The following is a 27,394-nucleotide window of genomic DNA, read 5'->3' on the forward strand; positions in this document are numbered from 1 at the left end:
AAGCAAAGCAGTGTAGCAGTGTCCATTATTGCAATTAGATTTGAGGTCAAATTGTTTTTCTTTATCCTTATCATAGTAAAGGAAACCGAGCAGCACGTTCTCCCATAACAAACAAAAGTCATCAAGAATATTAACAATTATAAAACTATGAATGTCTTTCCATAATTTTATTTACACATAGACAATGCCAAAATAAATGCTAAACTGTTTCTGGATGGGTAACATCATGGATCATTCTGAAAGAGACCTCTTTGACCTTGTTAACAAGCAGGTATTTGTGTGGTAATAAACATACTTTTTCCCAACAGATATTATTGACAAATGTATTCTAGTAAGTTGTGACGTAAGGAATGGATAAAATATCCCTTTGAAATAAAGCACGTAAAGATCTGTTGTTCTGAGGGAGTAGGGAGAAACACATTTTCTCTATTGGAGAGTCAACTGGATTAAGCGAGGGCAGGTCAAGAAGGTGAGGTCTGGCTACACCTCTAAACAACATGAGAGTTCCAGATGGAATAGCATCAGACTATGGCAAACTCTCTAGGTGTAACAGGGATATTGTAACAAGATAAAAATGCCTTGTGAAATCATTTTTTTTTTTTTTTGCAATGTGTGTGTCAAAATAACTTATGTGATAGGGCTGGAAATTGACAAGGACCGATACGATTTTATCACGATACATAGATGCTGATGCAATTCTCAGCATTCTATATGTGTTGCAATTCAATACTCATTTTTATTGCGATTTCATTTTCAAAACGTATTGCTCACTTATACGTCTGTTGCAGAGAGACAAGATGGTATTATAATGAGTTTTGATCAGTCAGGGAAATAAAAATGGAGAACAAGCGATGGGATGAAAAATACCCGTTTTGGCTCAGGTACAAACGGCTAGCGCTAACTAACGCTACCTAGCAAAAAAATATATATTGATACTTAGAGCCAAAGCATCAATGTAATATCGGTCAAAAATAATATTGCGATATGCAACTATCGATTTCATCCCACATCACTATGATGTGATTGTCAACCACTCTGGTTCTCCTGTGTCCCTGCAGCGAAGAAGACGGGGAAGGTAATCATCATCGGAGGGGGTGTGTCTGGGCTGGCAGCCGCGCGGCAGCTGCAGAGCTTCGGCATGGACGTGACCGTACTGGAGGCCAGGGTGGGTCAACAGCACTTTGCTTGTCAACAGAGCTCAATAACCGTAGAAAAACTAATCATTATTATTGGACAAGCTCAGAAAGTTTGTTTCACTCCGCCTCTGATGGATTTCTTCTGTTTTGTGCTAATTGAACACAACCTACATCTACCCATTAGCTAATACACTGAACTGACCAGTAATATATTATTTTCAGCCTTGTGTCCTGTTTTGACCTGGTATAACAGCTAATGGTTAAGGTGTTCCTCTTCACTATGGTAGTTGTGTCATATGGTTATTGTCTCCTCAGGACCGCGTTGGGGGGAGAGTGGCCACCTTCCGGAAGGGCAACTATGTGGCTGATCTGGGGGCCATGGTGGTGACAGGACTGGGTAAGGATTACAGTTACAAAATTCTGCTAACTTCTGCTAAAGACCATGTTTTCCAGAAATCCAGATTGGAAGATCCACAGAATCAGTGGGGAATAAGCAGGAAATCCAGATTGGAAGATCCCCAGAATCAGTGGGGAATAAGCAGGAAATCCAGATGGGAAGATCCCCAGAATCAGTGGGGAATAAGCAGGAAATCCAGATTGGAAGATCCCCAGAATCAGTGGGGAATAAGCAGGAAATCCAGATTGGAAGATCCCCAGAATCAGTGGGGAATAAGCAGGAAATCCAGATTGGAAGATCCCCAGAATCAGTGGGGAATAAGCAGGAAATCCAGATTGGAAGATCCCCAGAATCAGTGGGGAATAAGCAGGAAATCCAGATGGGAAGATCCCCAGAATCAGTGGGGAATAAGCAGGAAATCCAGATTGGAAGATCCCCAGAATCAGTGGGGAATAAGCAGGAAATCCAGATTGGAAGATCCCCAGAATCAGTGGGGAATAAGCAGGAAATCCAGATTGGAAGATCCCCAGAATCAGTGGGGAATAAGCAGGAAATCCAGATGGGAAGATCCCCAGAATCAGTGGGGAATAAGCAGGAAATCCTCCAACTGGGATTTTTAGAAATTCTGGGAAATTTAACGGAGATTTGCAACCCTAGTAAGGATGAACCAGAGACGTGCAAAACAAAATTGACACAATTACATACATGTACAGGTGAGGATGTAGATGATTGAAACTCACTTTAAACAGTCATTTCCAATTCGCCTCAAATTCCTCTCACCTATTATCAAGGAACAATTTACTCTGAAGTATCTATTGACTTCATGATACCTCTACTTTGAATTTGTCAGTGTTCCTGTTAGGACAGCTTCTCACCAGCAGAGGGTGGTGTTGACCATTTCAATGTCGTCTAATCAAATGTAGTGTGAATAAATAGGACAGGAGAGGCAAAAACAATACTTGTTCACCACTTTTCTCCAGTTTCTTAAAAAGGATACAAAAACGACTGTTGAATATCAGGACGATGAGATTCCTAAGATGTGTTTTAATAGATAACACGTTTGTTCGTATTCAGTTTGTTGTGTGTTCATAATATGTACACAATAGTTATCATCAAGTGATCTGCCAGGCTAGTAAACAGCCTTGTAGTTGAAATTGATGAAATGGAGGCTATGTGATGGTTCTATGGTTGTGTAGGCCTATATCCTGATGTTCTATCTGGTGTGTTCTAGGAGGGAATCCCATGGCAGTGGTCAGTAAGCAGGTCAACATGGAGCTGGCCAAGATTAAACAGAAGTGCCCTCTGTACGAAGCAAACGGTCAAGCTGTGAGTGCTGCATCGCTAACTATTTAGTTAACTTACTTTGCATTATGAGGTTTAGGCCACGCTCCCCGTTGATGCCAATGAACTGCAGTTGGAGTGGAATGCCTGTGTGTAGATATGACAATTCATTTTGGTGTAATGCTCTATGAGGCCTACATTTCCGTGTTGGTGTCTCGTGCAAGCGTGCTCGGTTTCAGCAGTTTAAATGTCTGCTTACTCCAGATGCAACTTTCTAACATTGGAACCTACTGCTATTGTACACATCACTATTTGGGTACATCACTATTTGGTTCTCGTTCCCCTATGTTAACTTGCTCTATTTGTTATTTAACTCTTGTGCTGAAGATGTTTAGATTTTATTCAGGACACAACTATGTGCTGTGTTAGCAGGGCCCTTCACTTTGTCTGCAGTGTGGATTCAGTTAGCCGCTTAACAGGGTGGATTCAGTTAGCGCTTAGCCTAGCATTGCCGAATAGCTCAGCCCTCTCCAGGTTGAGACCGGACTCTCCCAATGTATTACTGTTAGACTGGAAATAAACAGCAGTGTCCTTTCTGAACGATTATTTTCTCCCTCCTCTCTGTCATGCAGCGGTACGATGTTTGAGGTTATTTTCAGGCCAGGGTTGTATTCATTAGGGCAAAACCCCAAATACAATATAAATAAGCCTTTCTTATTAGACATGTTGAGGTAGTCCCTCCCTGTTTCAGTCCATTGTCTTCTGTTGTGTACCTAATGAATATGACAAAGTTCACAGAGGTGGTAGACATGCGTACGGTTGCTTCCCACACCACGTGCAACTGTTTTCCTTTCCTGCAGGGGGCGCTAATTGTCATTTTCAAGTGTATGTAAATCTGTTCAATGTTAAGTGTGTTTTTTGTTTATCTAATTTGTTATTTCTTTGACCCCTGGCCTCAATCCCTCCCTTGTTCACCTCCTGGTTCACCTCCTGGTTCATCTCCTGGCTGACTGCTAAAGGGCGAACGATGCACAAGTGTATGTATTGTTTTTCTACATGATAACATTGTTCATCTATTGTTAATAATTAACATCAAATCTGCTGTCAGTTCCCAATGAAGCAACTGTGTAGTAGACTGTAATAGAACTGGGTCTGTTCTTGAGTGTGTCTATGGTTCAATTGGCTGTAGTATGTTTGTAGTCAGCAATTTTTTCCCTTCTAATCCGATACCTTAATGGTAAACGATACTTCCTTTAGGTCAATTTCTTTTTGCAGAGAAAATAAGGATTGCTTTCTAAATTGGATTGCCCTCCCTGCTGACTTCATGTTCATGATTGACATCAAATTGTTAGTATCAAATGTTGTAATCCTATGGTTGATTCTTAACATGTCATTGTATGAATGACTGCTCCCCCAGGTGCCCAAGGAGAAGGATGAGATGGTGGAGCAGGAGTTTAATCGTCTGCTGGAGGCCACCTCTTACCTCAGCCACCAGCTGGACTTCAACTTCCTTAACAACAAGCCTGTGTCTCTGGGACAGGCCCTGGAGGTGGTCATTCAGTAAGTGTTTGGCCCTTTGGCCAGGTCATCTCAATTAACCCAGAAATAAAATCTTGGGCAATTTGGTGAGCTGCATGATTTAGTTCTGGGTCCATACGTGTTAGAAATTGGGAGTTTTCTTCACTAATTTCACCACACGTGCGAAGCAGTTCAAGTTTAAGCACCACTTTCACCCAATCCTGATATACCCAAATAATCGTCAAAACCCCAAACCCTACGCATTCCATCCCGTCGCGACAGATTCTTCGGATTACGTGCTGAATCTGCCCACTAGAGATTAACGGCCGAGCAACTTGTTCAAATTCTGTGATAGTGGTTGTATTTTGTTTTTCATTTAAAAAAGTATCCCTCTTTCTCAATGGCACATTATTATCACTGATGTGTTCGTTTGTCTGGTAACGTCCAAAAGGCTGCGGTATTCGTTTGTCTGGTAACGTCCAGTAGGCTGGGGTGTTCGTTTGTCTGGTAACGTCCAATAGGCTGAGGTGTTCGTTTGTCTGGTAACGTCCAATAGGCTGAGGTGTTCGCTTGTCTGGTAACGTCCAATAGGCTGCGGTGTTCGCTTGTCTGGTAACGTCCAATAGGCTGAGGTGTTCGCTTGTCTGGTAACGTCCAATAGGCTGAGGTGTTCGTTTGTCTGGTAACGTCCAATAGGCTGAGGTGTTCGTTTGTCTGGTAACGTCCAATAGGCTGAGGTGTTCGTTTGTCTGGTAACGTCCAATAGGCTGAGGTGTTCGCTTGTCTGGTAACGTCCAATAGGCTGAGGTGTTCGCTTGTCTGGTAACGTCCAATAGGCTGAGGTGTTCGCTTGTCTGGTAACGTCCAATAGGCTGAGGTGTTCGCTTGTCTGGTAACGTCCAATAGGCTGAGGTGTTCGCTTGTCTGGTAACGTCCAATAGGCTGAGGTGTTCGTTTGTCTGGTAAAGTCCAATAGGCTGAGGTGTTCGTTTGTCTGGTAACGTCCAATAGGCTGAGGTGTTCGTTTGTCTGGTAACGTCCAATAGGCTGAGGTGTTCGCTTGTCTGGTAACGTCCAATAGGCTGAGGTGTTCGCTTGTCTGGTAACGTCCAATAGGCTGAGGTGTTCGCTTGTCTGGTAACGTCCAATAGGCTGAGGTGTTCGCTTGTCTGGTAACGTCCAATAGGCTGAGGTGTTCGCTTGTCTGGTAACGTCCAATAGGCTGAGGTGTTCGCTTGTCTGGTAACGTCCAATAGGCTGAGGTGTTCGCTTGTCTGGTAACGTCCAATAGGCTGAGGTGTTCGCTTGTCTGGTAACGTCCAATAGGCTGAGGTGTTCGCTTGTCTGGTAACGTCCAATAGGCTGAGGTGTTCGCTTGTCTGGTAACGTCCAATAGGCTGAGGTGTTCGCTTGTCTGGTAACGTCCAATAGGCTGAGGTGTTCGCTTGTCTGGTAACGTCCAATAGGCTGAGGTGTTCGCTTGTCTGGTAACGTCCAATAGGCTGAGGTGTTCGCTTGTCTGGTAACGTCCAATAGGCTGAGGTGTTCGCTTGTCTGGTAACGTCCAATAGGCTGAGGTGTTCGCTTGTCTGGTAACGTACAATAGGCTGAGGTGTTCGCTTGTCTGGTAACGTCCAATAGGCTGCGTGTTCGCTTGTCTGGTAACGTCCAATAGGCTGCGGTGTTCGTTTGTCTGGTAACGTCCAATAGGCTGCGGTGTTCGTTTGTCTGGTAACGTCCAATAGGCTGAGGTGTTCTTTGTCTGGTAACGTCCAATAGGCTGAGGTGTTCGCTTGTCTGGTAACGTCCAATAGGCTGAGGTGTTCGCTTGTCTGGTAACGTCCAAAAGGCTGCGGTGTTCGCTTGTCTGGTAACGTCCAGTAGGCTGAGGTGTTCGTTTGTCTGGTAACGTCCAGTAGGCTGAGGTGTTCGCTTGTCTGGTAACGTCCAGTAGGCTGAGGTGTTCGTTTGTCTGGTAACGTCCAGTAGGCTGCGGTGTTCGTTTGTCTGGTAACGTCCAGTAGGCTGCGGTGTTCGTTTGTCTGGTAACGTCCAGTAGGCTGAGGTGTTCGTTTGTCTGGTAACGTCCAATAGGCTGAGGTGTTCTTTGTCTGGTATCGTCCAATAGGCTGAGGTGTTCTTTGTCTGGTATCATCCAATAGGTTGCAGGAGAAACATGTGAAAGATGAGCAGATAGAACACTGGAAGAAGATAGTCAAGACCCAAGAGGATCTCAAGGAGCTGTTGAACAAGGTGACCATGAGAGCCACTATCTCAGGTCAAAATAACAACAAGAGTAGCTTGCTTGTAGATGTACTTTGTCCCTCCTTTTAATATTTTTTCTCCTCTTTTGTATATCTACCTTTCTCGCTTTCCCTCATGTCCTCAGATGGTGGGTACCAAGGAGAGGGTCAAAGAGCTGCATCAGCAGCACAAGGAGGCCAGCGAGGTCAAGCCCCCAAGAGACATCACCGCTGAGTTCCTGGTCAAGAGCAAGCACCGCGACCTGACCGCACTCTGCAAGGTGAGACCACAAGTCAACCACTCACATTCTCAGTCACACCACCCTACAGTAGAGGCAGAGTAGAGGTACAGAGGAAGGATAGATGAAAATGGATGAAGGGATGATTGATAATGGTGGTTTTTGAAGTGGATAGGAACAAAATGCGATTGAAATCTTCGTCACCTCAATTGACTTGTTCCATACAAATGACTTGAAGCTGCAAGCAGTTAATGACACATTACTTTGATTACTTTCCTGTTTACTTATTTGTTTTTCCAAAACAAACTAATTCCATTCCTCTGTGGTGTGGTACTTTCTCGACTCACACACCACATGGATAAGCTATAAATCTAACAGCTGGAGTTGTTAGCAGGAGCAATCATCTATTTCTAGGCTCCAGACACAATTTGATTCAATTAAAGGCGTTATGAACGTATGCGTTTTGAATCACACCTATTTTAAGCCACTTTCATGTGATTATCAGAGTATGTTTTCTGTGGACTGGAACTCCAAATAGCAGCTTGACTAGCAGAATGGCCTGCAGCTACAGTAAAGGCCTAGTCTCTCTACCACTCACTCATCAACTCATAAAGACTTTCCATTGTCATTTTTGTGGTTGTTATGTAGCAAGGATCTCCTCCATTCAAGTATTTTCTTCATTTGAGTAAACTGATTTGCAAGGAGAAATATAGAGACTAATGACTATAGACTAATGACTATAGACTAATGACTATAGACTAATGACTATAGACTAATGACTATAGACTAATGACTATAGACTAATGACTATAGACTAATGACTATAGACTAATGACTATAGACTAATGACTATAGACTAATGACTATAGACTATAGACTAATGACTAATGACTAATGACTATAGACTAATGACTAGAGACTAATGACTAGAGACTAATGACTAGAGACTATAGACTAATGACTAGAGACTACTGACTAGAGACTACTACCTAGAGACTACTGACTAGAGACTGACTAATGACTATAGACTAATGACTATAGACTGCTGACTATAGACTGCTGACTATAGACTGCTGACTATAGACTAGAGACTAATGACTAGAGACTAATGACTAGAGACTAATGACTAGAGACTAATGACTAGAGACTAATGACTAGAGACTAATGACTAGAGACTAATGACTAGAGACTAATGACTAGAGACTACTGACTAGAGACTGCTGCCTGTCACACTATGGTTGTGTTTACACCGGCAGCCTACTTCAGATCGTTTGCCCAATAGACCAATTAGTGGGAAAAGAATCTGAGTCGGACTGCCTGTTTAAACGCAGCCTAAGAGCTTTAACAGAAATAATGTTAATGTAACAAATGGAGAGATTGGATTTGGGCCATTAAGCCAAGGACAAAGAAGTGTACTTGATACCTTACTTTCACCTAAGTCCAACTTTCATTCGGCCTCCTATTGACATCAACACACGACTAAGTGAGAATTCGACTTAAATAGAATGTTAGGATAGAGACGAAAAAATGCTATAAGTTGTGACAATGGCATTAGCTCTGAGCAAAACAGACCGTTTCAGCAGCATGTGTTTGACTGGTCTAATGCCTTGTCTGGTGTGTCATTAAAGGCACGGATAAAGCTTCACCTCAGACGTGTACTTTCAGGAGGCAAGTTTAAACACAGCTGCTGTCTGAACTTGTCGACTGCCTCGGTCGACTGCCTCCTGAAAAAGCCACTTCTAAGGCGTGTCTGTCTGGTTGAAAATGGTCCACACACACACACTGAGAGCGTGTTTGATACACACGTAGAGGCTAGGTCATGGTCGGGGTAGCCTTGGGCAGAAGGTTGTGGGGTTTTCGTTTTAGTTGGGCATATTTTTTTAGGCCGTGTCAGCCAGCTGGTGGCTGCAGGGGTAAGTGGTGAAATTTGGATAGGGTGAGTCAGCCCATTTAACTGACTAAGCTGCTGTCCTTCCTACTTGACTTAGAACCTCTTTGGGGGTGTATTTAACTGACTAAGCTGCTGTCCTTCCTACTTGACTTAGAACCTCTTTGGGGGTGTATTTAACTGACTAAGCTGCTGTCCTTCCTACTTGACTTAGAACCTCTTTGGGGGTGTATGCAGAACATACTGACTAAGCTGCTATCCTTCCTACTTGACTTAGAACCTCTTTGGGGGTGTATGCAGAACATACTGTTTCCCTTAATATCACTTAGCATACAGTACACACACACCTCTGTATGTCCCACAGTGTTTATACCTTGCTGTCCCCTGTCTCCTGTAGGAGTATGATGAGCTGGTGGAGTCGCAGGTCAAACTGGAGGAGAAGCTCCAGGAGCTAGAGGCCAACCCACCCAGGTAAACCTTTAACCCCTGAACTCCAGTGTAAAGGCCTGTTGTGGCCCTATTTCTTAACCCCTGAACTCCAGTGTAAAGGCCTGTTGTGGCCCTATTTCTTAACCCCTGAACTCCAGTGTAAAGGCCTGTTGTGGCCCTATTTCTTAACCCCTGAACTCCAGTGTAAAGGCCTGTTGTGGCCCTATTTCTTAACCCCTGAACTCCAGTGTAAAGGCCTGTTGTGGCTCTATTTCTTAACCCCTGAACTCCAGCGTAAAGGCCTGTTGTGGCCCTATTTCTTAACCCCTGAACTCCAGTGTAAAGGCCTGTTGTGGCCCTATTTCTTAACCCCTGAACTCCAGTGTAAAGGCCTGTTGTGGCCCTATTTCTTAACCCCTGAACTCCAGCGTAAAGGCCTGTTGTGGCCCTATTTCTTAACCCCTGAACTCCAGCGTAAAGGCCTGTTGTGGCCCTATTTCTTAACCCCTGAACTCCAGCGTAAAGGCCTGTTGTGGCCCTATTTCTTAACCCCTGAACTCCAGCGTAAAGGCCTGTTGTGGCCCTATTTCTTAACCCCTGAACTCCAGCGTAAAGGCCTGTTGTGGCCCTATTTCTTAACCCCTGAACTCCAGCGTAAAGGCCTGTTGTGGCCCTATTTCTTAACCCCTGAACTCCAGCGTAAAGGCCTGTTGTGGCCCTATTTCTTAACCACTGAACTCCAGCGTAAAGGCCTGTTGTGGCCCTATTTCTTAACCCCTGAACTCCAGCGTAAAGGCCTGTTGTGGCCCTATTTCTTAACCCCTGAACTCCAGCGTATTCTTAAAACCTCTGAAGGGTCAGACCCGTCGAATTTTTTTGGGGGTCCATCATATTTGAAACACAGAAGGCCATAATATAATATTGCAGTTTAGGCTCAATTTAGCAGTGTGTAAAAAAAGTTTCAGATTGATCCAGTGAAGCATTTGCAAAACCTGACAATATTTTGTATCAGGGAGCCGGCTACAGAAGGATCAGGGAGCCGGCTACAGGCGGGTCTGGGAGCGGGCTACAGGCGGGTCTGGGAGCGGGCTACAGGCGGGTCTGGGAGCGGGCTACAGGCGGGTCTGGGAGCGGGCTACAGGCGGGTCTGGGAGCGGGCCACAGGCGGGTCTGGGAGCGGGCCACAGGCGGGTCTGGGAGCGGGCCACAGGCGGGTCTGGGAGCGGGCCACAGGCGGGTCTGGGAGCGGGCCACAGGCGGGTCTGGGAGCGGGCCACAGGCGGGTCTGGGAGAGGGCCACAGGCGGGTCTGGGAGAGGGCCACAGGCGGGTCTGGGAGCGGGCTACAGGCGGGTCTGGGAGCGGGCTACAGGCGGGTCTGGGAGCGGGCTACAGGCGGGTCTGGGAGCGGGCCACAGGCGGGTCTGGGAGCGGGCCACAGGCGGGTCTGGGAGCGGGCCACATGCGGGTCTGGGAGCGGGCCACAGGCGGGTCTGGGAGCGGGCCACAGGATGGGTCTGGGAGCGGGCCACAGGCGGGTCTGGGAGCGGGCCACAGGCGGGTCTGGGAGCGGGCCACAGGCGGGTCTGGGAGCGGGCCACAGGCGGGTCTGGGAGCGGGCCACCGGCGGGTCTGGGAGCGGGCCACCGGCGGGTCTGGGAGCGGGCTAGATGTGTTCGCATCCATCCTTTCTTTATCTAACCCTCTGATATTCTCTCCACAGTGACGTGTACCTGTCGTCCCGGGACAGACAGATCCTCGACTGGCACTTTGCCAACCTGGAGTTCGCCAACGCCACACCCCTCTCCACCCTCTCGCTCAAGCACTGGGACCAGGTACACTCCCACTCATAGTCACTCATTAAAGGTTGACTTAGCGAGATGAGTTGCATACTAAAAGTAAACACAATATCGGGTGAATTTTTGCAACAGCTAAGAGCGTTGAAGCTCGAGGCTAAACTTGTCAGCTCTTTTGCTCCAGTAGCTACCAGGTTGTAGCAGCGTGAAGCGCAGAGACTGTGTGACTGTGTGACTGTGTGAGAGCAAAGGATTGAATCACGCGCATCTCATTATCTACGGTGCTGTTCATTGCAACGTCATCTTGCTGAGTCTACCTTTAAGATTTCTTCTTGCCCTTCCACTAAACCAATCTGTCTTGTCCTGGCACTTCTCTCCTAGTAAGCACATCCACACTAGATCAGATGATGACATCAGTATGCACTTACTATAAACTGCTATTAGACACCAGGTCCAGTTGAATCTAGGCCATTCAAACCACCAGACTAGTCTCCATAAACCACACATAACTGACATTGAGCCCGTTTGAATGTTTTCTAGTCCCTGTAAACCATATATAACCCACTTTTTGTTTTTTCTCCCTCCCTCTCCTGTCCAGGACGATGACTTTGAGTTCACAGGCAGCCACCTGACAGTGAGGAACGGCTACTCCTGTGTCCCTGTGGCTCTGGCCGAGGGCCTGGACATCAAACTGAACACTGCAGTACGGCAGGTCCGGTACACAGCCTCTGGTAAGTTTACAGGATGTGTGTGAGTAGCTGTCTGTTTGTCAATCTGTGCGTCTCTTTTTGTTTATGTGTGTTAAACTAGACTAACCATGTGTATATCTCCAGGCTGTGAAGTGATAGCAGTCAACACGCGCTCCACCACCCAGACTTTCATATACAAGTGTGACGCGGTGCTGTGCACCCTACCCCTGGGTGTCATGAAACAACAGCCCCCCGCCGTGCAGTTTGTCCCCCCCCTGCCCGAGTGGAAGACCGCAGCTATCCAGAGGATGGGCTTTGGAAACCTCAACAAGGTACAGGACTCCCCTCCAATTGGCGTTGTAACACTTTGCGTCTCTGTTATGTTTGGTGTTTGTACTGAGGTACAAGTCCTTTGGGAGTCTTGCTGCTAAAACAAGGAACTGAAAATCCCTCTCTGGGGTGCTGTGACATCTTGTGTCTCTGTTATTTTCGGTGTTTCTACCCATCTGGACTGAGATGGATGGAAGACTCATTTTGCAGTCTTGCTGCTGTGTCCTTGAAGAAGGAACTTGACCTTCAGTGAGAAGCCTGCTGCTGTAAAAATGGACGTGGGTACAGATAAAAAGCCTCTTGGCTCACTTGATACTAAACTACCAGGAAGTGAAGTCAAATTCTGATAATCTCTCCCGCTGTTAAGACATGTATTTCACTCATTCAGTCACCCTATCAATTTACATGAGCATCTTTATTACATTGTATCAAGCATTATTCAGCCTGGGGGTTTTGGACATAGTGTGGAGAACAAGGTTTTTATTATTATGCCCCTGCACCACTCTCCCCTGGTTGGAGGACTTGTTGAAAAACGGAAATGAAATATATACAGTGCCTTGCATTCACCCCACCTTGGTGTTTTTCCCTATTTTGTTGCATTACAACCTGTAATTTAAATAGATTTTTGAGAATTTACAATGACATTGTCGTGGAAATTCTACACAGGGACACTCAAAGTCAATCTTAAATGAATCATTCTTTATTAACAGCATGCTGGAGATGCATAAAGTAGCTGTCTGAAGTGAGCTCCGCCGGGGCAGTCCCGTTAGCTGTCTGTGTAAGCAGTATATAAGACATGTTATATTTGCATGATTTAGCTTATTCATCATTAATGTTTGGTTCATGCATGTGACCGACCAATACCTCTCTCCAAACTGAAATATCCCTTTCGTTCTCAAACAATGTTCTGGGCGTATTACCAGATTGCAGATTCTGATAGTGAGGATTCCCTCCAAGGCACGATCAATCAGTCACTTGCAAGAACACAGTCAAATTGGTTATTAGAAAAGCACAAACATAAAATGTTTCATCACAGCATGCTCCCTCAACTTAAGTCTTCTGTGGCGTTGTGTAACGAAACTGGACATTTTAATGCCCCCAGCACAAGGTGCACCTATATAATGATCATGCTGTTTAATCAGCCACACCTGTCAGGTGTAGGAATTTTTGGGGCAAAGGAGAAATTATCCCTAACAGGGATATAAACAAATTTGTGCACAAAATTTGATACAAATAAGCCTTTTATGCGAATGGAAAATCTTAAGATGTTTTATTTCAGCTCATTAAACATGGGACCAATATTTTACATGTTGTGTTTATATTTTGGTTCGGTGTATCTAAAAGAATCTTAACAAAATGTAATTTTGACATTCTGGGGTATTCAGGCTGTAACACAACAAAATGTAGAACAAGTCAAGGGATGTGAATACTTTCTGAAGGCCCTGTGATATACAGTACCAGTCAAACGACACACCTACTCCAGGGTTTTTCTTTTCTTTTTACTATTTTGTACATCGTAGAATAATAGTGAAGACAACACAACTATGAAATAATGTAATAACTAAAAAAGGGTTAAACAAATCAAAATATGTTATATTTGAGATTTTTCAAAGTAGCCACCCTTTGCATTCTCTCAATCAGCTTCACCTGGAATGCTTTTCCAACAGTATTGAAGGAGTTCCCACATATGCTAAGCACTTGTTGGCTGCTTTTCATTTACTCTGCGGTCCAACTCATCCCAAACCATCTTAATTGGGTTGAGGTTGAGTGATTGTGGAGGCCAGGTCATCTGATGCTGCACTTCATCACTCACCTTCTTGGTCAAATAGCCCTTACACTAAGCGTAAACCAGATGGGATGGTGTATCGCTGTAGAATGCTGTGGTAACCATGCTGGTTAAGTGTGCCAGACAATGTCACCAGCAAAGCACCATCACATCACCTCCTCTATGCTTCACGGTGGGAACCACACATGTGGAGATCATCCGTTCACCTACTCTGTGTCTCACAAAGACACGGCGGTTGGAACCAAAAATCTCACATTTGGACTTGTCGTTTCTTGGCCCAATCAAGTCTCCTCTTCTTATTGGTGTCCTTTTAGTAGTGGTTTCTTTGCAGCAATTCGACCATGAAGGTCTGATTCACACAGTCTCCTCTGAACAGTTGATGTTGAGATGTGTCTGTGACTTGAAATCTGAAGCATTTATTTGAGCTGCAATTTCTGAGGCTGGTAACTCTAATTAACGTATCCTCTGCAGCAGAGGTAACTCTGGGTCTTCCTTTCCTGTGGCGGTCCTCATGAGAGCCCGTCATTAACTCTTTGTTTTTTGCGACTGCACATGAAGAAACTTTAAAAGTTTCCCAGATTGACTGTCCTTCATGTCTTAACATAAGGATGGACTGTTTCTCTTTGCTTATTTGAGCTGTTCTTGCCATAATATGAACTTGGTCTTTCACCAAATAGGGCTATTTTCTGTATACCACACCAACCTGGTCACAACACAATTGATTGGCTCAAACGCATTAAGAAGGAAAGAAATTCCACAAATGTACTTTTAACAAGGCACACTTGTTAATTGAAATGCATTCCAGGTGACTACCTCATGAAGCTGGTTGAGAAAATGCCAAGTGTGTGCAAAGGGTGGCTACTTTGAAGAATCTCAAATGTTATTTCATAGTTTAGGGTTTAATTATTATTTATTATTATTCTACAATATAGAAAATAGTTTAAAAAATCAAAATAATAAGAAAAACCCTGGAATGAGTAGATGTCCAATCTTTTGACTGTGTGTGTGTAAATATATATATACCGTTTTTTTATTTTTTTTAATTGGACTGGACTCCAAGTGTATCGGCCCATCAATGAATCACTCCGGTCTTAGTTCAGACAAACCCATCTTTCCCAGTACATTACCGTTTTACTTTTGCAACAACATCCTTCTATTTTACTGATGTCTTACAAGGTTCTTGAACCTCCTATTTGGACCATTTCTACAGAGATTGCCTCTAAAAAATAAACACTTTACCTAAGAGTATAATCATATTTCCCATTGATTGATTATAGTTTTCCGGATCTCCTAACAGTACTGTTTATAGGTCCGTGTGAACACAGACATTATGACTTAACAACCACTCCTTGACCTGATGCCAAAAACAGTACCAAAAGAGATGATCTATTGATTCTGTTCCCTCATGGCAGTCTGCACAGAGCTGACTGTCCAAAGCTCCATATATTAAGCATTCCTTTTGTGGCGAGAATTTTATACAATAGTTTAAATTGAAAAGAACGGCTCGATGCGTCACTTGTAAATCTGTTCATAAACCCGTAGCCATGGTATTGGGACCTTTAGACTTGTTCCCAACTGTCATGGATTTTATGCAGTGTAGTTGTCAAACCTATCGACCTTAACTGATACATTTTATGATTTATACTAGTCATTTTAAGCCATGGATGGTTTTTCATTGGAGGCAGACAAAACCAATTCATTACTTTGAGCAATTGCCTCTTCCATTTTTTTGTGCCAGAGCTGCGTTGAGTTGGTTATACACCTCCATACACCTTGAATTGCTGGTGTAACACTTTCACAGTCCTTATTTACGATGTCGTTCATAAACATGATACCTCCCTTATACATTTGTATTAGTATATTGGATTTTAGCCATATTATTTGCTCTTTTATTTGTTCAACATTTTCTGAAGGATGAAATTGGAATTGTAACCAACTCTTTATGGCTTTCATTTAAAATAAAATAAAAAGTACAAGGTTACTTCTCTCCCCAACACAGCTATTTATCCTGCTTTATAGCAATTCAGGGAGAGAGGAATGTGCGGGTGAGTGAGTGTTTTGGAAATCTGTTAGTAATCAGATAAGAGTCCTCCCCCACTCTCTCTCTCTCGCTCCTCTTCTTTTCTTCCTGAGCCCTGATGTGCATCATCTACTGCAGAGTTTCAATCTGCTAATTCGGCTGCAGCAGAAAATGCGGCATTATTATGCAATGAGACCTGTTTGTGGCACCTCGTGTCCACCAGAGGGAGCTCCGTCTCTGGATCACTTGAATGGAGCAATCTGCTTCTAATGACAGCGTTTGCATATGAAAAGATTATTGTGCGTGACATGGGTCTTAAACAACTTCTCACAAATATAGAACAGGCAGTTGGAACAATAGAGATATATATAATTCAGTTGCGTTTGATACTGTGGGTCAGAACGATGTTGAAATGCAGTTGCTCAGACTTCACATTTGGTCCGGTTCCAACTTTCCCTTTGGTGTCTCCTTATAAAACAGTTCAATTCTGATTTCTGACACTTCTGGTTTCGTTCTGATCACTAGCTTCATCAGAAAGGCCTAGAGCTCAGAATTTCCCTCAATCTCTGGCTCCCTGCCCAATTTATTGACTCATTGCTCAACTCCAAACTGTGTCTGAGAAACTGTCCTGAATAGACTGGTATCTGTGGGGTGTATTGAGTCACTCATGCTGATGTATGTTCCTCCCGTCACCAGGTGGTGCTGTGTTTTGACCGTGTGTTCTGGGACCCCAGTGTGAACCTGTTTGGCCATGTGGGCAGCACTACAGCCAGCAGGGGAGAACTCTTCCTCTTCTGGAACCTTTACAAAGGTGAGTAGGGCTGGGTGATATGGACAAAATATAATTTCATGGTCAAAAAATAGTTATGTTTTTAATAATAATAAGTTCACAATTTCCTGCACTCATTTGAGAATTTCCACACTGACACGTAGTGCTGCTAGATATAGGCAAACAATCTAGGCCTTATTTTTTTACCAAATGTTGCAATTGCATTGTGATTTAGAGCAAAACACTTGGGTGAACTGTTGGAATCATTTGAAATTGAATGATTATTCAAATTTTAAATTTAGAATATAATAGTGGGCACTTTGAATACAGTGTTTGACTTAATAACAACAAATGAAAATGCCAGGGAGGAGTTATTGTGACACGGTAGGAACCGAAGTGTTGACAAGTGTTTCCTAGGGGACTCTAATCTTTGGCTACATTGAATGTTTTCTCTGAGCAACTTCATGTAGCTAACATTCTTGCTTCACATATTCGTCTTTGATTTAGAAGATACTGTTGCACAAAAAACATGCACTGGTATTATCAGGCTGTATCGCTAGTTATGATTGCTCTGACTCAGTACATTTATTAGCTACCTAGCGACTAGTATTAGCGGCTAACAAGGTTTAGGCCCAACTTACTAAGAAAAGACTAATTGATAGTGTAATTAAATTAAGAAGCAAAGTGAAAACAGCATTGTTGTCATCAACATTGTTGCATGTGCTGCATTGACCATGCAGACGGAACGCAAGTGTCTCGTGCTCAAGGAAAAACAAATGTGCTCCTTGAGTGTCAGGGGGCGGGGCTAAATCTATGGAAAGCGACATGGAGAGAGAGAGATGACTCCAGTAGCAAAGTCAACTATAAAAATGGACATTACACACGGCATATCACATTTAACAAACCAAACATTGAAATACCATTATAGAATGTAAAGTAAAAACTCATACCAGTCCATGTGAAATACAGTATACCACCCAGCCCTAAAGGTGAGCACAGTGAACTAGTCAACTGTGACTCTTTGTTTTGATCTCCTTCATTGCACTGATCAGGTGAAAGCCAGCCTGATGATAAGCTTCTTCCACCATGTGGTTTTCAATTGTCAAGTCTTCTCCCGTGGCAGATAAAGGACAGGATAGATTTATAAGCAACTGAGTTAGAGACGTTGATATTTGGATATAGTCACACATTGTCTTTTTGACAGAATTTCCTTCTCTAAATTAATATTACATTTTCAGTGGTGGAATAATTACTCAATTGTCATCTTTACTTTTACTCAAGTATATCTTAATAGAAGATGACTCAAATAAAAGTGAAAGTCACGCATTAAAAGACAAAGTATCTGGTTTTAAATGTACTTAAGTACAGTGGTGGGAAAATTACTTAAATGTCATACTTGAATAAAAGTAAATGCCATCCATCAAATTCCTCATATTAAGCAAATCACATGGTACACTTATCTTGCTGCTTGTTATTTACAGACAGCCAGGGGCACACTAACACTCAGACATCATTTACCAACGCAGTATTTGTGCTTAGTAAGTCTGTCATAGCGATATATTGATAGGTTCGTGAATTGGACCATATAGCTGTCCTGCATGAGCATTTGAAATGTAACAAGTACTTTTGGGTGTCAGGGAAAATGTATAAAGTACAGATTTTCTTTAGGAATGTAAGGGAGTAAAAGTTGTGGCAGCACGTCGCCTAATGGTTAGAATGTTGGGACAGTAACTGAAAGGTTGCTAGATTGAATCCCCAAGCTGACAAGGTAAAAATCTGTCGTTCTGCCCCTGAACAAGGCAGTTAACCCACTATTCCTAGGCCATCATTGTAAATAATAATTTGTTCTTAACTGACTTGCCTAGTTAAATAAAATACAGTACAGATACCCCACAAAATGTAGTGCTTTAAAGTATTTTTACGTAGTTACTTTACACAACTTCCTTTTTGACAGTGTTACTGCGAAATTGACCCATGTGTTCCCTCCCAGCCCCCATACTGCTGGCGCTGATGGCCGGAGAGGCGGCCGGCATCATGGAGAACATCAGCGACGACGTCATTGTCGGACGCTGCCTCGCCATCCTCAAAGGTATCTTCGGAAGCAGCGCTGTACCTCAGGTATGTGTGAATTTGCTTGTTTTGTACATAAAAATAGAATAACACTCAATATGGCCTCCACCGGTCCTCCCACCACGTAACGTAACGTAAACTTGAATCATAATATCAATTTCTATAGTTTGAGTCCTTTCCAACCACCAGTCAAATACATCATGAAAAAATGGTTCATATGTAGTTATTCGTGTTGGAACTGTCTAGTATTTCCCAACCATGTTTACTGGAATCTAATATCGGTATGGAAACTGTGTCTTTTCTTTGTTGTCACGGCAGCCCAAGGAAACGGTGGTGACGCGTTGGCGTGCCGACCCCTGGGCACGGGGCTCCTACTCGTACGTGGCGGCCGGTTCCTCCGGTAACGACTATGACCTCATGGCCCAGCCCATCACCCCCGGTCCCGCCATCCCCGGAGCGTCACAGGTAACACATCTGACCACTAAGAAATACGATACATTACGAGACAGTTTCCCAGATACAAATTAAGCCCAGTCCTGGGTCAATAAGTACACTCAGTGGAAAATCTCCATTCAAAGTGCTTTCAGGTCCAGGAATAGGCTACTTCTGTGCAGTACTCTGCTTTGTGATTAACCTGTCTGGGAACAGGGAACCCCTCGCCAACAGCCAATGAAATTGCAGGGCGCCAAAAACAAATCAACATAAATCAAATTTCTCAAACATACAAGTATTAGGCACCATTTTAAAGATACAATTCTCATTAATCCAGCCACAGTGTATGATTTCAAAAATGCTTTACAGCAAAAGCTCCACAAACGATTGTTAGGTCACCACCAAGTCACAGAAAAACCCAGCCAAAGAGAGGAGTCACAAAAAGCACAAAGAGATAAAATGAATCACTAACCTTTGATGATCTTCATCAGATGACACTCATAGGACTTCATGTTAGACAATACATGTATGTTTTGTTCGATAAAGTGCATATTTATATCCCAAAATCTAATTTTACATTGGCGTGTTATGTTCAGTAATGTTTTGCAGAGCCACATCAATTTACAGAAATACTAAGTGTTATGCATGGAACTTTAGATACACTTCTCCTTAATGCAACTGCTGTGTCAGATAAAAATAAAAAAAACATACCATGCAAAAATCTGAGTACGGAGCTCAGAGCCCAAACCAGCCAAAATAAATATCTGCCATGTTCCAGAAATAGCATTATAAATATCCACTTACCTTTGATGATCTTCATTAGAATGCACACAATTTTTTATTTGTTCGATAAAGTCCATATACCTCCTTTTGTTAGGGCGTTTGGTAAACAAATCGAAACGCGCGTGCAACTTCCAGCAGAAATATCGGACGATTGATTACTGGTCGTAGAAACATATCAAACGTTGTATAGAAAATGTTTAGTATTGCGTCAGATAACAATATTGACGAATACGCTGATTCGGTGTGCGAGTTCATTAGAACGTGCGTTGAAGATGTCGTTCCCATAGCAACGCAACGATTAAAACATTCCCTAACCAGAAACCGTGGATTGATGGCAGCATTCGCGTGAAACTGAAAGCGCGAACCACTGCTTTTAATCAGGGCAAGGTGTCTGGTAACATGACCGAATACAAACAGTGCAGCTATTCCCTCCGCAAGGCTATCAAACAAGCTAAGCGTCAGTACAGAGACAAAGTAGAATCTCAATTCAACGGCTCAGACACAAGAGGCATGTGGCAGGGTCTACAGTCAATCACAGACTACAGGAAGAAATCCATTCCAGTCACGGACCAGGATGTCTTGCTCCCAGGCAGACTAAATAACTTTTTTGCCCGCTTTGAGGACAATACAGTGCCACTGACACGGCCTGCAACGAAAACATGCGGTCTCTCCTTCACTGCAGCCGAGGTGATTAAGACATTTAAACGTGTTAACCCTCGCAAGGCTGCAGGCCCAGACGGCATCCCCAGCCGCGCCCTCAGAGCATGCGCAGACCAGCTGGCCGGTGTGTTTACGGACATATTCAATCAATCCCTATACCAGTCTGCTGTTCCCTAATGCTTCAAGAGGGCCACCATTGTTCCTGTTCCCAAGAAAGCTAAGGTAACTGAGCTAAACGACTACCGCCCGCCCCGTAGCACTCACTTCCGTCATCATGAAGTGCTTTGAGAGACTAGTCAAGGACCATATCACCTCCACCCTACCTGACACCCTAGACCCACTCCAATTTGCTTACCGCCCAAATAGGTCCACAGACGATGCAATCTCAACCACACTGCACACTGCCCTAACCCATCTGGACAAGAGGAATACCTATGTGAGAATGCTGTTCATCGACTACAGCTCGGCATTCAACACCATAGTACCCTCCAAGCTCGTCATCAAGCTCGAGACCCTGGGTCTCGACCCTGCCCTGTGCAACTGGGTACTGGACTTCCTGACGGGCCGCCCCCAGGTGGTGAGGGTAGGCAACAACATCTCCTCCCCGCTGATCCTCAACACTGGGGCCCCACAAGGGTGTGTTCTGAGCCCTGTCCTGTACTCCCTGTTCACCCACGACTGCGTGGCTACGCACGCCTCCAACTCAATCATCAAGTTTGTGGACGACACAACAGTGGTAGGCTTGATTACCAACAACGACGAGGCGGCCTACAGGGAGGAGGTGAGGGCCCTCGGAGTGTGGTGTCAGGAAAATAACCTCACACTCAACGTCAACGTCAACAAAACTAAGGAGATGATTGAACAGCAGAGGGAACACCCCCCTATCCACATCGATGGAACAGTAGTGGAGAGGGTAGCAAGTTTTAAGTTCCTCGGCATACACATCACAGACAAACTGAATTGGTCCACTCACACAGACAGCATCGTGAAGAAGGCGCTGCGGCGCCTCTTTAACCTCAGGAGGCTGAAGAAATTCGGCTTGTCACCAAAAGCACTCACAAACTTCTACAGATGCACAATCGAGAGCATCCTGGCGGGCTGTATCACCGCCTGGTACGGCAACTGCTCCGCCCTCAACCGTAAGGCTCTCCAGAGGGTAGTGAGGTCTGCACAACGCATCACCGGGGGCAAACTACCTGCCCTCCAGGACACCTACACCACCCGATGTTACAGCAAGGCCAGAAAGATCATCAAGGACATCAACCACCCGAGCCACTGCCTGTTCACCCCGCTATCATCCAGAAGGCGAGGTCAGTACAGGTGCATCAAAGCTGGGACCGAGAGACTGAAAAACAGCTTCTATCTCAAGGCCATCAGACTGTTAAACAGCCACCACTAACATTGAGTGGCTGCTGCCAACACACTGACACTGACTCAACTCCAGCCACTTTAATAATGGGAATTGATGGGAAATGATGTAAATATATCACTAGCTACATTATTCATCTCATATGCATACGTATATACTGTACTCTATATCATCGACTGCATCCTTATGTAATACATGTATCACTAGCCACTTTAACTATGCCACTTTGTTTACATACTCATCTCATATGTATATACTGTACTCGATACCATCTACTGTATCTTGCCTATGCCTGTATCTTGCCTTTCGCCTGCTATATGAGTTATGTTATACTCACAGACCATTCAAACAGTTTTAGAAACTTCAGGAGTGTTTTCTATCCAAATCTACTAATAATATGCATATATTAGCATCTGGGACTGAGTAGGAGGTAGTTTACTCTGGGCACGCTTTTCATCCAAAAGTGAAAATGCTGCCCCCTCTACCAAAGAAGCTGTGAACACTACATATATACATATAGCTGCAAGCAGCAATGCCAGGGTTCAGTCATGTGCCCACTATGCCACGATCAGGAAACATTTCACTTTGCCCTAGGACGAGTTACTTATGTAATGTTTACCACGCTTGCCAAATATCAGAATTCAATTGTATGTATTTTTGATCTTTTTTAATGAGGTTGACTACTTTCAAAGTATTCTTATCCAGAACCACTGGACCAATTGGCACCAACTTTGGTATATTGCATCTATGGATGCACATCTCCAAATGCAAGAATCTGTTGCCAGAAGAGTAGCGTTTTTCTCAAAATGGTGGACCTGAGAAATAAGTATAATAATAATGAACCAGATCAAATATGATAAGGTGTCACCATCACTGCTGAACCCCTAATAACACACTCCACTACTTATTTCTGTACTGGCATCCCACTTTTGATTCGTATATAGTGAATGGAGTGGCAAAGGCCCGAACCCGACATTATTTTGCATACATGCATGTTGTCCTTATGAATAAAGAGTGTAAAGCCCAATCTATTACATCATCAGAACCTTCACCTTGTTCTAAGCCAATGAGAACACTGGATATTAGCGCAAGTTTATATTTAAAAAACATACCCGGAACAACCAGAGCATATTTGCAAAATCTCGTCCTCCTTAGCAAATCCAAGTCGTTCTGACATAGGAACACTCATATTTCTGTTTTGGTTGATATGTTTGTCACCCCCCCCCCCCCCCCCCTTTCGTTCACAGCCCGTCCCACGTCTGTTCTTCGCCGGCGAGCACACGATCCGCAACTACCCGGCCACGGTGCACGGCGCTTTGCTCAGCGGCCTGCGAGAGGCAGGACGCATCGCCGACCAGTTCCTGGGCGCCATGTACACCCTCCCCCGACAAGCCACGCCGACTGCCGCCCCTCAGCCCTCCCCCAGTGTCTAGAACCCTGCCCCTTTTACCAGTGTCCTTCTATGTTCAAGTGATGTCGGTGACTCCCGCTAACTAAGGTGTAAAAAAATAATTTGCCTGTCATTTTGTGTTAATGTTTAACCACCATCGATGTTACTGGACAAACAAACTGCACATTCCCAAAGGACCGAGCCAGCACCAGTCATGTCTCGGGCACATCTCTTATCCTGCATCGTTCCCCCTCATCCCTCGACAGTCAATGCAGTTAAGTGGAACCTCCAATGGAACTCTCAGCTGGTTTCGTGTCCCTTCCAGCACCGCTAGTTAACCATAGTGCTGTTTGAACAGGCTCATGCTAGGATCTGGTTGTTGAAGGTAATGAAAGCCTCTTTGGGAGGACAGATCTGGTTCCCAGTCTTATTCCAGTAGGAAGACACTACACTAGGTGTAATGCTAACCCTGGTCCACTTTATCGTTGCCCAGCCTGGGACTTGAACCAGCGACCTTCCTGTTACTGGTCCACCTCCCTAACATTAAATGGATGGAGGGGCTGAAGAGAAGGATCAGCAGCCAATAAGCCACAAAGGACAGCCAATCACTCGCTGATCCATCCCTAGCTAGCATTAGCACTGTTTCACTCCTGATGTATTTTTCTATTAAACATATTCTAGCTGCTACGATGTTGTAGCCTACAGTGCATTGTATTGATTGTTTTAAGGATAATGTTAGTTGTATGCCTCCTACTGAATAGGACCTGTACCGTGTAGGGTATGATGCATAGAGGAGTAGTGGAGGAAAAGATAAATACTATGACTTATGTTGTGAATGTTTTTGTTACTTATTGTATTTAGCAGCTTGTCTTGGTGTATTTTATTGTTGGCGTTGCATACCTTTTTGATATGTTTTCAACATTTGGGTATACAAATCTAATAAATGCATGTGTGTCCCAAAAAATTGTTTGTTATTGAACAGGTTCAGATAGTACCTCCCTGTTTCACTTCTTCCATTTCATTCCTAGTGAACACAACCCAGGCAATTATGAGTGGAGGAGATGGTCAATGACTTGCTTCCTGTGTCCACACACAGAGGGTGCTTCCCAATTATCTCCTGAAGTGTACACACTTTCAAAGATGATCTATTAAATTGACAAGCTAGTCGAGGTGACTGCTCTAACCATGGAAATAGATGTCAATGATTCAAGGAAGGCAAGAGCAGGTGGGACCATTCTAGCCAATGAGAGGGCAGATAGTTGTGCCTGTAGTTCACACATGTAAGTTGTTTGTCTCAAAGTTGCCAGAATGCCACATGCATTCACTTGTAACAGCCTGGAAACTTCTATTTGATCAAATAGACCTCCATACAAAAAAAAAGGGCTTATCTCAGACATTTTGGGTGGAGTAAATCTCTCGCTTGGCTACTTCCAACAAATCCATTGGTTTAGTGGAGGCATGGGCTAGTGGGAGTTTCCACCATACATCTTAGACGTTCATCTGTGTTTCCTACCTCCAACAATGCTCACTGTTGCCCCTAGTGGCTGGTTTCCCAGACTAGATGTAACATAGTAAACATAAATCCAGGAATAAAATGTGTTTGACATGTTACATGGAATAGGTTACTGAAGGTTGGTTGGTTGTATAATGCAAACATCTGGCAACCCAAAGGTTGCGTGTTTGAATCTCATCACGGACAATTTTAGCTAACGTTTGCCACAATTTGGAATTGAACATATTTAACTTTTTGCAAATCCGTAACGTTCTGTACGTACAGTTGACGTCGGAAGTTTACATACACCTTAGTCAAATACATTTAAACTCAGTTCTTCACAATTCCGGACATTTAATAACAAGTGCTATAAATAATTGTTGGGAAAATGACTTGTGTCATGCACAGTAGATGTCCTAACCGACTTGCTAAAACTATAGTTAACAAATTTGTGGAGTGTTTGAAAATGAAGTTGACTCCAACCTAAGTGTTTGTATACTTCTGACTTCAACTGTACATCCACAAATGAATACATACTGTACAAAATGTAACACACTAAATGGAGTATATTGGATTTACATACAGAATAATACAAAATGCTCTGAGACCACGTTGGGTTTCCATGTTGAATCCTGATTTGTATCATGGGTGACCTGCCTGATGTTATAGCAGTCATTTCCTTTCAAATCAGTAAAGGGTAGTGAACAAGTGCACACTGGGAAGAAAGAGGGATAATTGGGATATCGCCGCACATGTCTGATCTGGGTGGCCTCTATGTAGCACTGATTCTCCCAGTCCTCTGACCATTGGCCTGCTCCCTGGAGCATGTGTGTGGTGGCCAAGCAAGGCTTTGGCAACCAACGCCATTGTGGGGGTCTGATGGACCAAAGGAGAAATTGCAGGTGGTTTGGGAACATAGTTTAGTACCAGTACCCCTATATTATTAGTGAGATTTTCCCTGGGCATGAGGGCCCCTCGACCACAGTAATGAGGTTTGACTTAACTATAGTAACTTTGGTTGGGAAATATATTGAAATAGCTCTCATCAAGGTTGGCACCGGGTTATTTCCATGTGTGGTTCACCATGGGGCCAGGGTAGAAGTTGGTGGCTAGTGGGCTTTACGTTATTATACACACACAAACAGTTTCCATTGGAGTTCTCAAACACCACTTTGCTCTCCTACTGGCAGGTGTATGTCTCCCTGCTGGTCGAGGTTAGTTACACAAGGTTGAGGCTTGTCTGAACACATCTCCTCCAACAGCCTTGTGACTCACACTGCAGCCTGTACAGACGTCACAGGTGGGGTGAAAATGTGTACACACACACACACACACACACACACACACACACACACACACACACACACACACACACACACACACACACACACACACACACACACACACACACACACACACACACACACACACACACACACACACACACACACACACACACACACACACACAAAAAAAAGAAAAGCAGATGCCAGTCACAAGATGTGACAACAGTTCCAAGAATCAACTCGTAGACGAGGTACTCGGACCAAAGTCAGGATGACAGAATTAATGGAAAATAATCTATGGGCACATAAAGTGTCAAAATGCAGGCCCTAACAGGTCAGCGAGTCATGTAAGCTTGTGTTCCTTATTGTTCTAGAACCACTTTGAAACATAAATCACATCGGTCTGTATACAGGAAAGTACTGCACAGACATCCGCATCCTGTTTTTTTGTCTTACATTTTAGTCAGTTAGCAGATGCTCTTATCCAGAGCAATTTACAGTAATGAGTGCATACATTTTCATATTTGTTTGCTGTGGGAATCGAACCCACAACCCTGGCGCTGCAAGTTCCATGCTCTACCAATTGAGTAAATATTCCTAGGTTTATATATTAAATAGTTGGATGTTGAAACAGTTCTTTGACACCATACGTATTTGCACAGATTACAATTTTGCATAGAGGATGATTAATTTGCATTCTTGACACACACATTTAGGTCACCCACTTCAGATGGGACCTGTGTACCATGCTCAGTGGTTCACAGTGAAGTCCCTATCCAGCAGACGACCTGGTGATTATGATCTGATTCAACCTCCAGTGGTTCCCTAAACCTTTTCTGCATTGTGACCTAAACTAAAGCCATGTAGCACATTTCCAGAATTCAATTAATGGGATAATTCACACTCAGTTTGTACAAATTATGTGCTGGGTGTCTTCACAACCGTTTTAAAATAATGTTTAGACAAACTCGTAAAAAATATGCATGCTATCAAATGCACTGTGTGAACTGGGCTAACCCTTCATTTGGGCAACTGCCGTTACTAATCCAAGTCTCCAGAACAACTCTATAACCCTTTTACTAGACCTGTTGGCCGTAAGACTGTCAGGGAACAAGTTTAGCCTTTTCACTACCTTTTTTATTTCACCTTTATTTAACCAGGTAGGCTAGTTGAGAACAAGTTCTCATTTGCAACTGCGACCTGGCACCTGGTGGAGAGGTGTGTGCTGACTAGGCATACCACAAGTTTCACCATCACCTGATGTATTTGCCTAATTTATCTGCTAGTTTGCTTATCTTGCACACAGTCAAACGCCTCTCTCTAGACAAGCCAATTGCAGGTGGTATAAAGCAATGGAAGTGTTGCTCACACACACACACACACACACACACA

The 27,394-nt window shown here is 43.9% G+C and overlaps 1 protein-coding gene across 9 annotated transcripts in view; it reads left to right on the forward strand.

Moving 5' to 3' along the window:
• kdm1a (lysine (K)-specific demethylase 1a) overlaps positions 1–24,188 on the forward strand; it is a 29,083-nt gene extending 4,895 nt beyond the window's left edge. For 8 of the 9 annotated variants that reach the window (XM_031829180.1, XM_031829182.1, XM_031829181.1 and 5 more), the window contains 15 exons: positions 1,059–1,165; positions 1,452–1,533; positions 2,765–2,859; positions 3,834–3,851; positions 4,232–4,374; positions 6,495–6,585; positions 6,722–6,856; positions 9,100–9,173; positions 10,854–10,965; positions 11,525–11,657; positions 11,760–11,947; positions 16,448–16,562; positions 18,511–18,638; positions 18,909–19,055; positions 23,082–24,188. In XM_031829180.1, the coding sequence (XP_031685040.1) occupies positions 1,059–1,165; positions 1,452–1,533; positions 2,765–2,859; positions 3,834–3,851; positions 4,232–4,374; positions 6,495–6,585; positions 6,722–6,856; positions 9,100–9,173; positions 10,854–10,965; positions 11,525–11,657; positions 11,760–11,947; positions 16,448–16,562; positions 18,511–18,638; positions 18,909–19,055; positions 23,082–23,267 (1,754 nt within the window). In that variant the 3' untranslated portion in view covers positions 23,268–24,188. Of the gene's footprint in view, positions 1–1,058; positions 1,166–1,451; positions 1,534–1,571; positions 2,247–2,764; positions 2,860–3,833; positions 3,852–4,231; positions 4,375–6,494; positions 6,586–6,721; positions 6,857–9,099; positions 9,174–10,853; positions 10,966–11,524; positions 11,658–11,759; positions 11,948–16,447; positions 16,563–18,510; positions 18,639–18,908; positions 19,056–23,081 lie in introns of those variants that run through there. The other variant, XM_031829188.1, reaches the window with a different exon arrangement.
• Positions 24,189–27,394: the final 3,206 nt, after the last annotated feature.

The sequence above is a fragment of the Oncorhynchus kisutch genome, linkage group LG7, assembly GCF_002021735.2.
Source record: "Oncorhynchus kisutch isolate 150728-3 linkage group LG7, Okis_V2, whole genome shotgun sequence".
Lineage (NCBI taxonomy): Eukaryota > Metazoa > Chordata > Actinopteri > Salmoniformes > Salmonidae > Oncorhynchus > Oncorhynchus kisutch.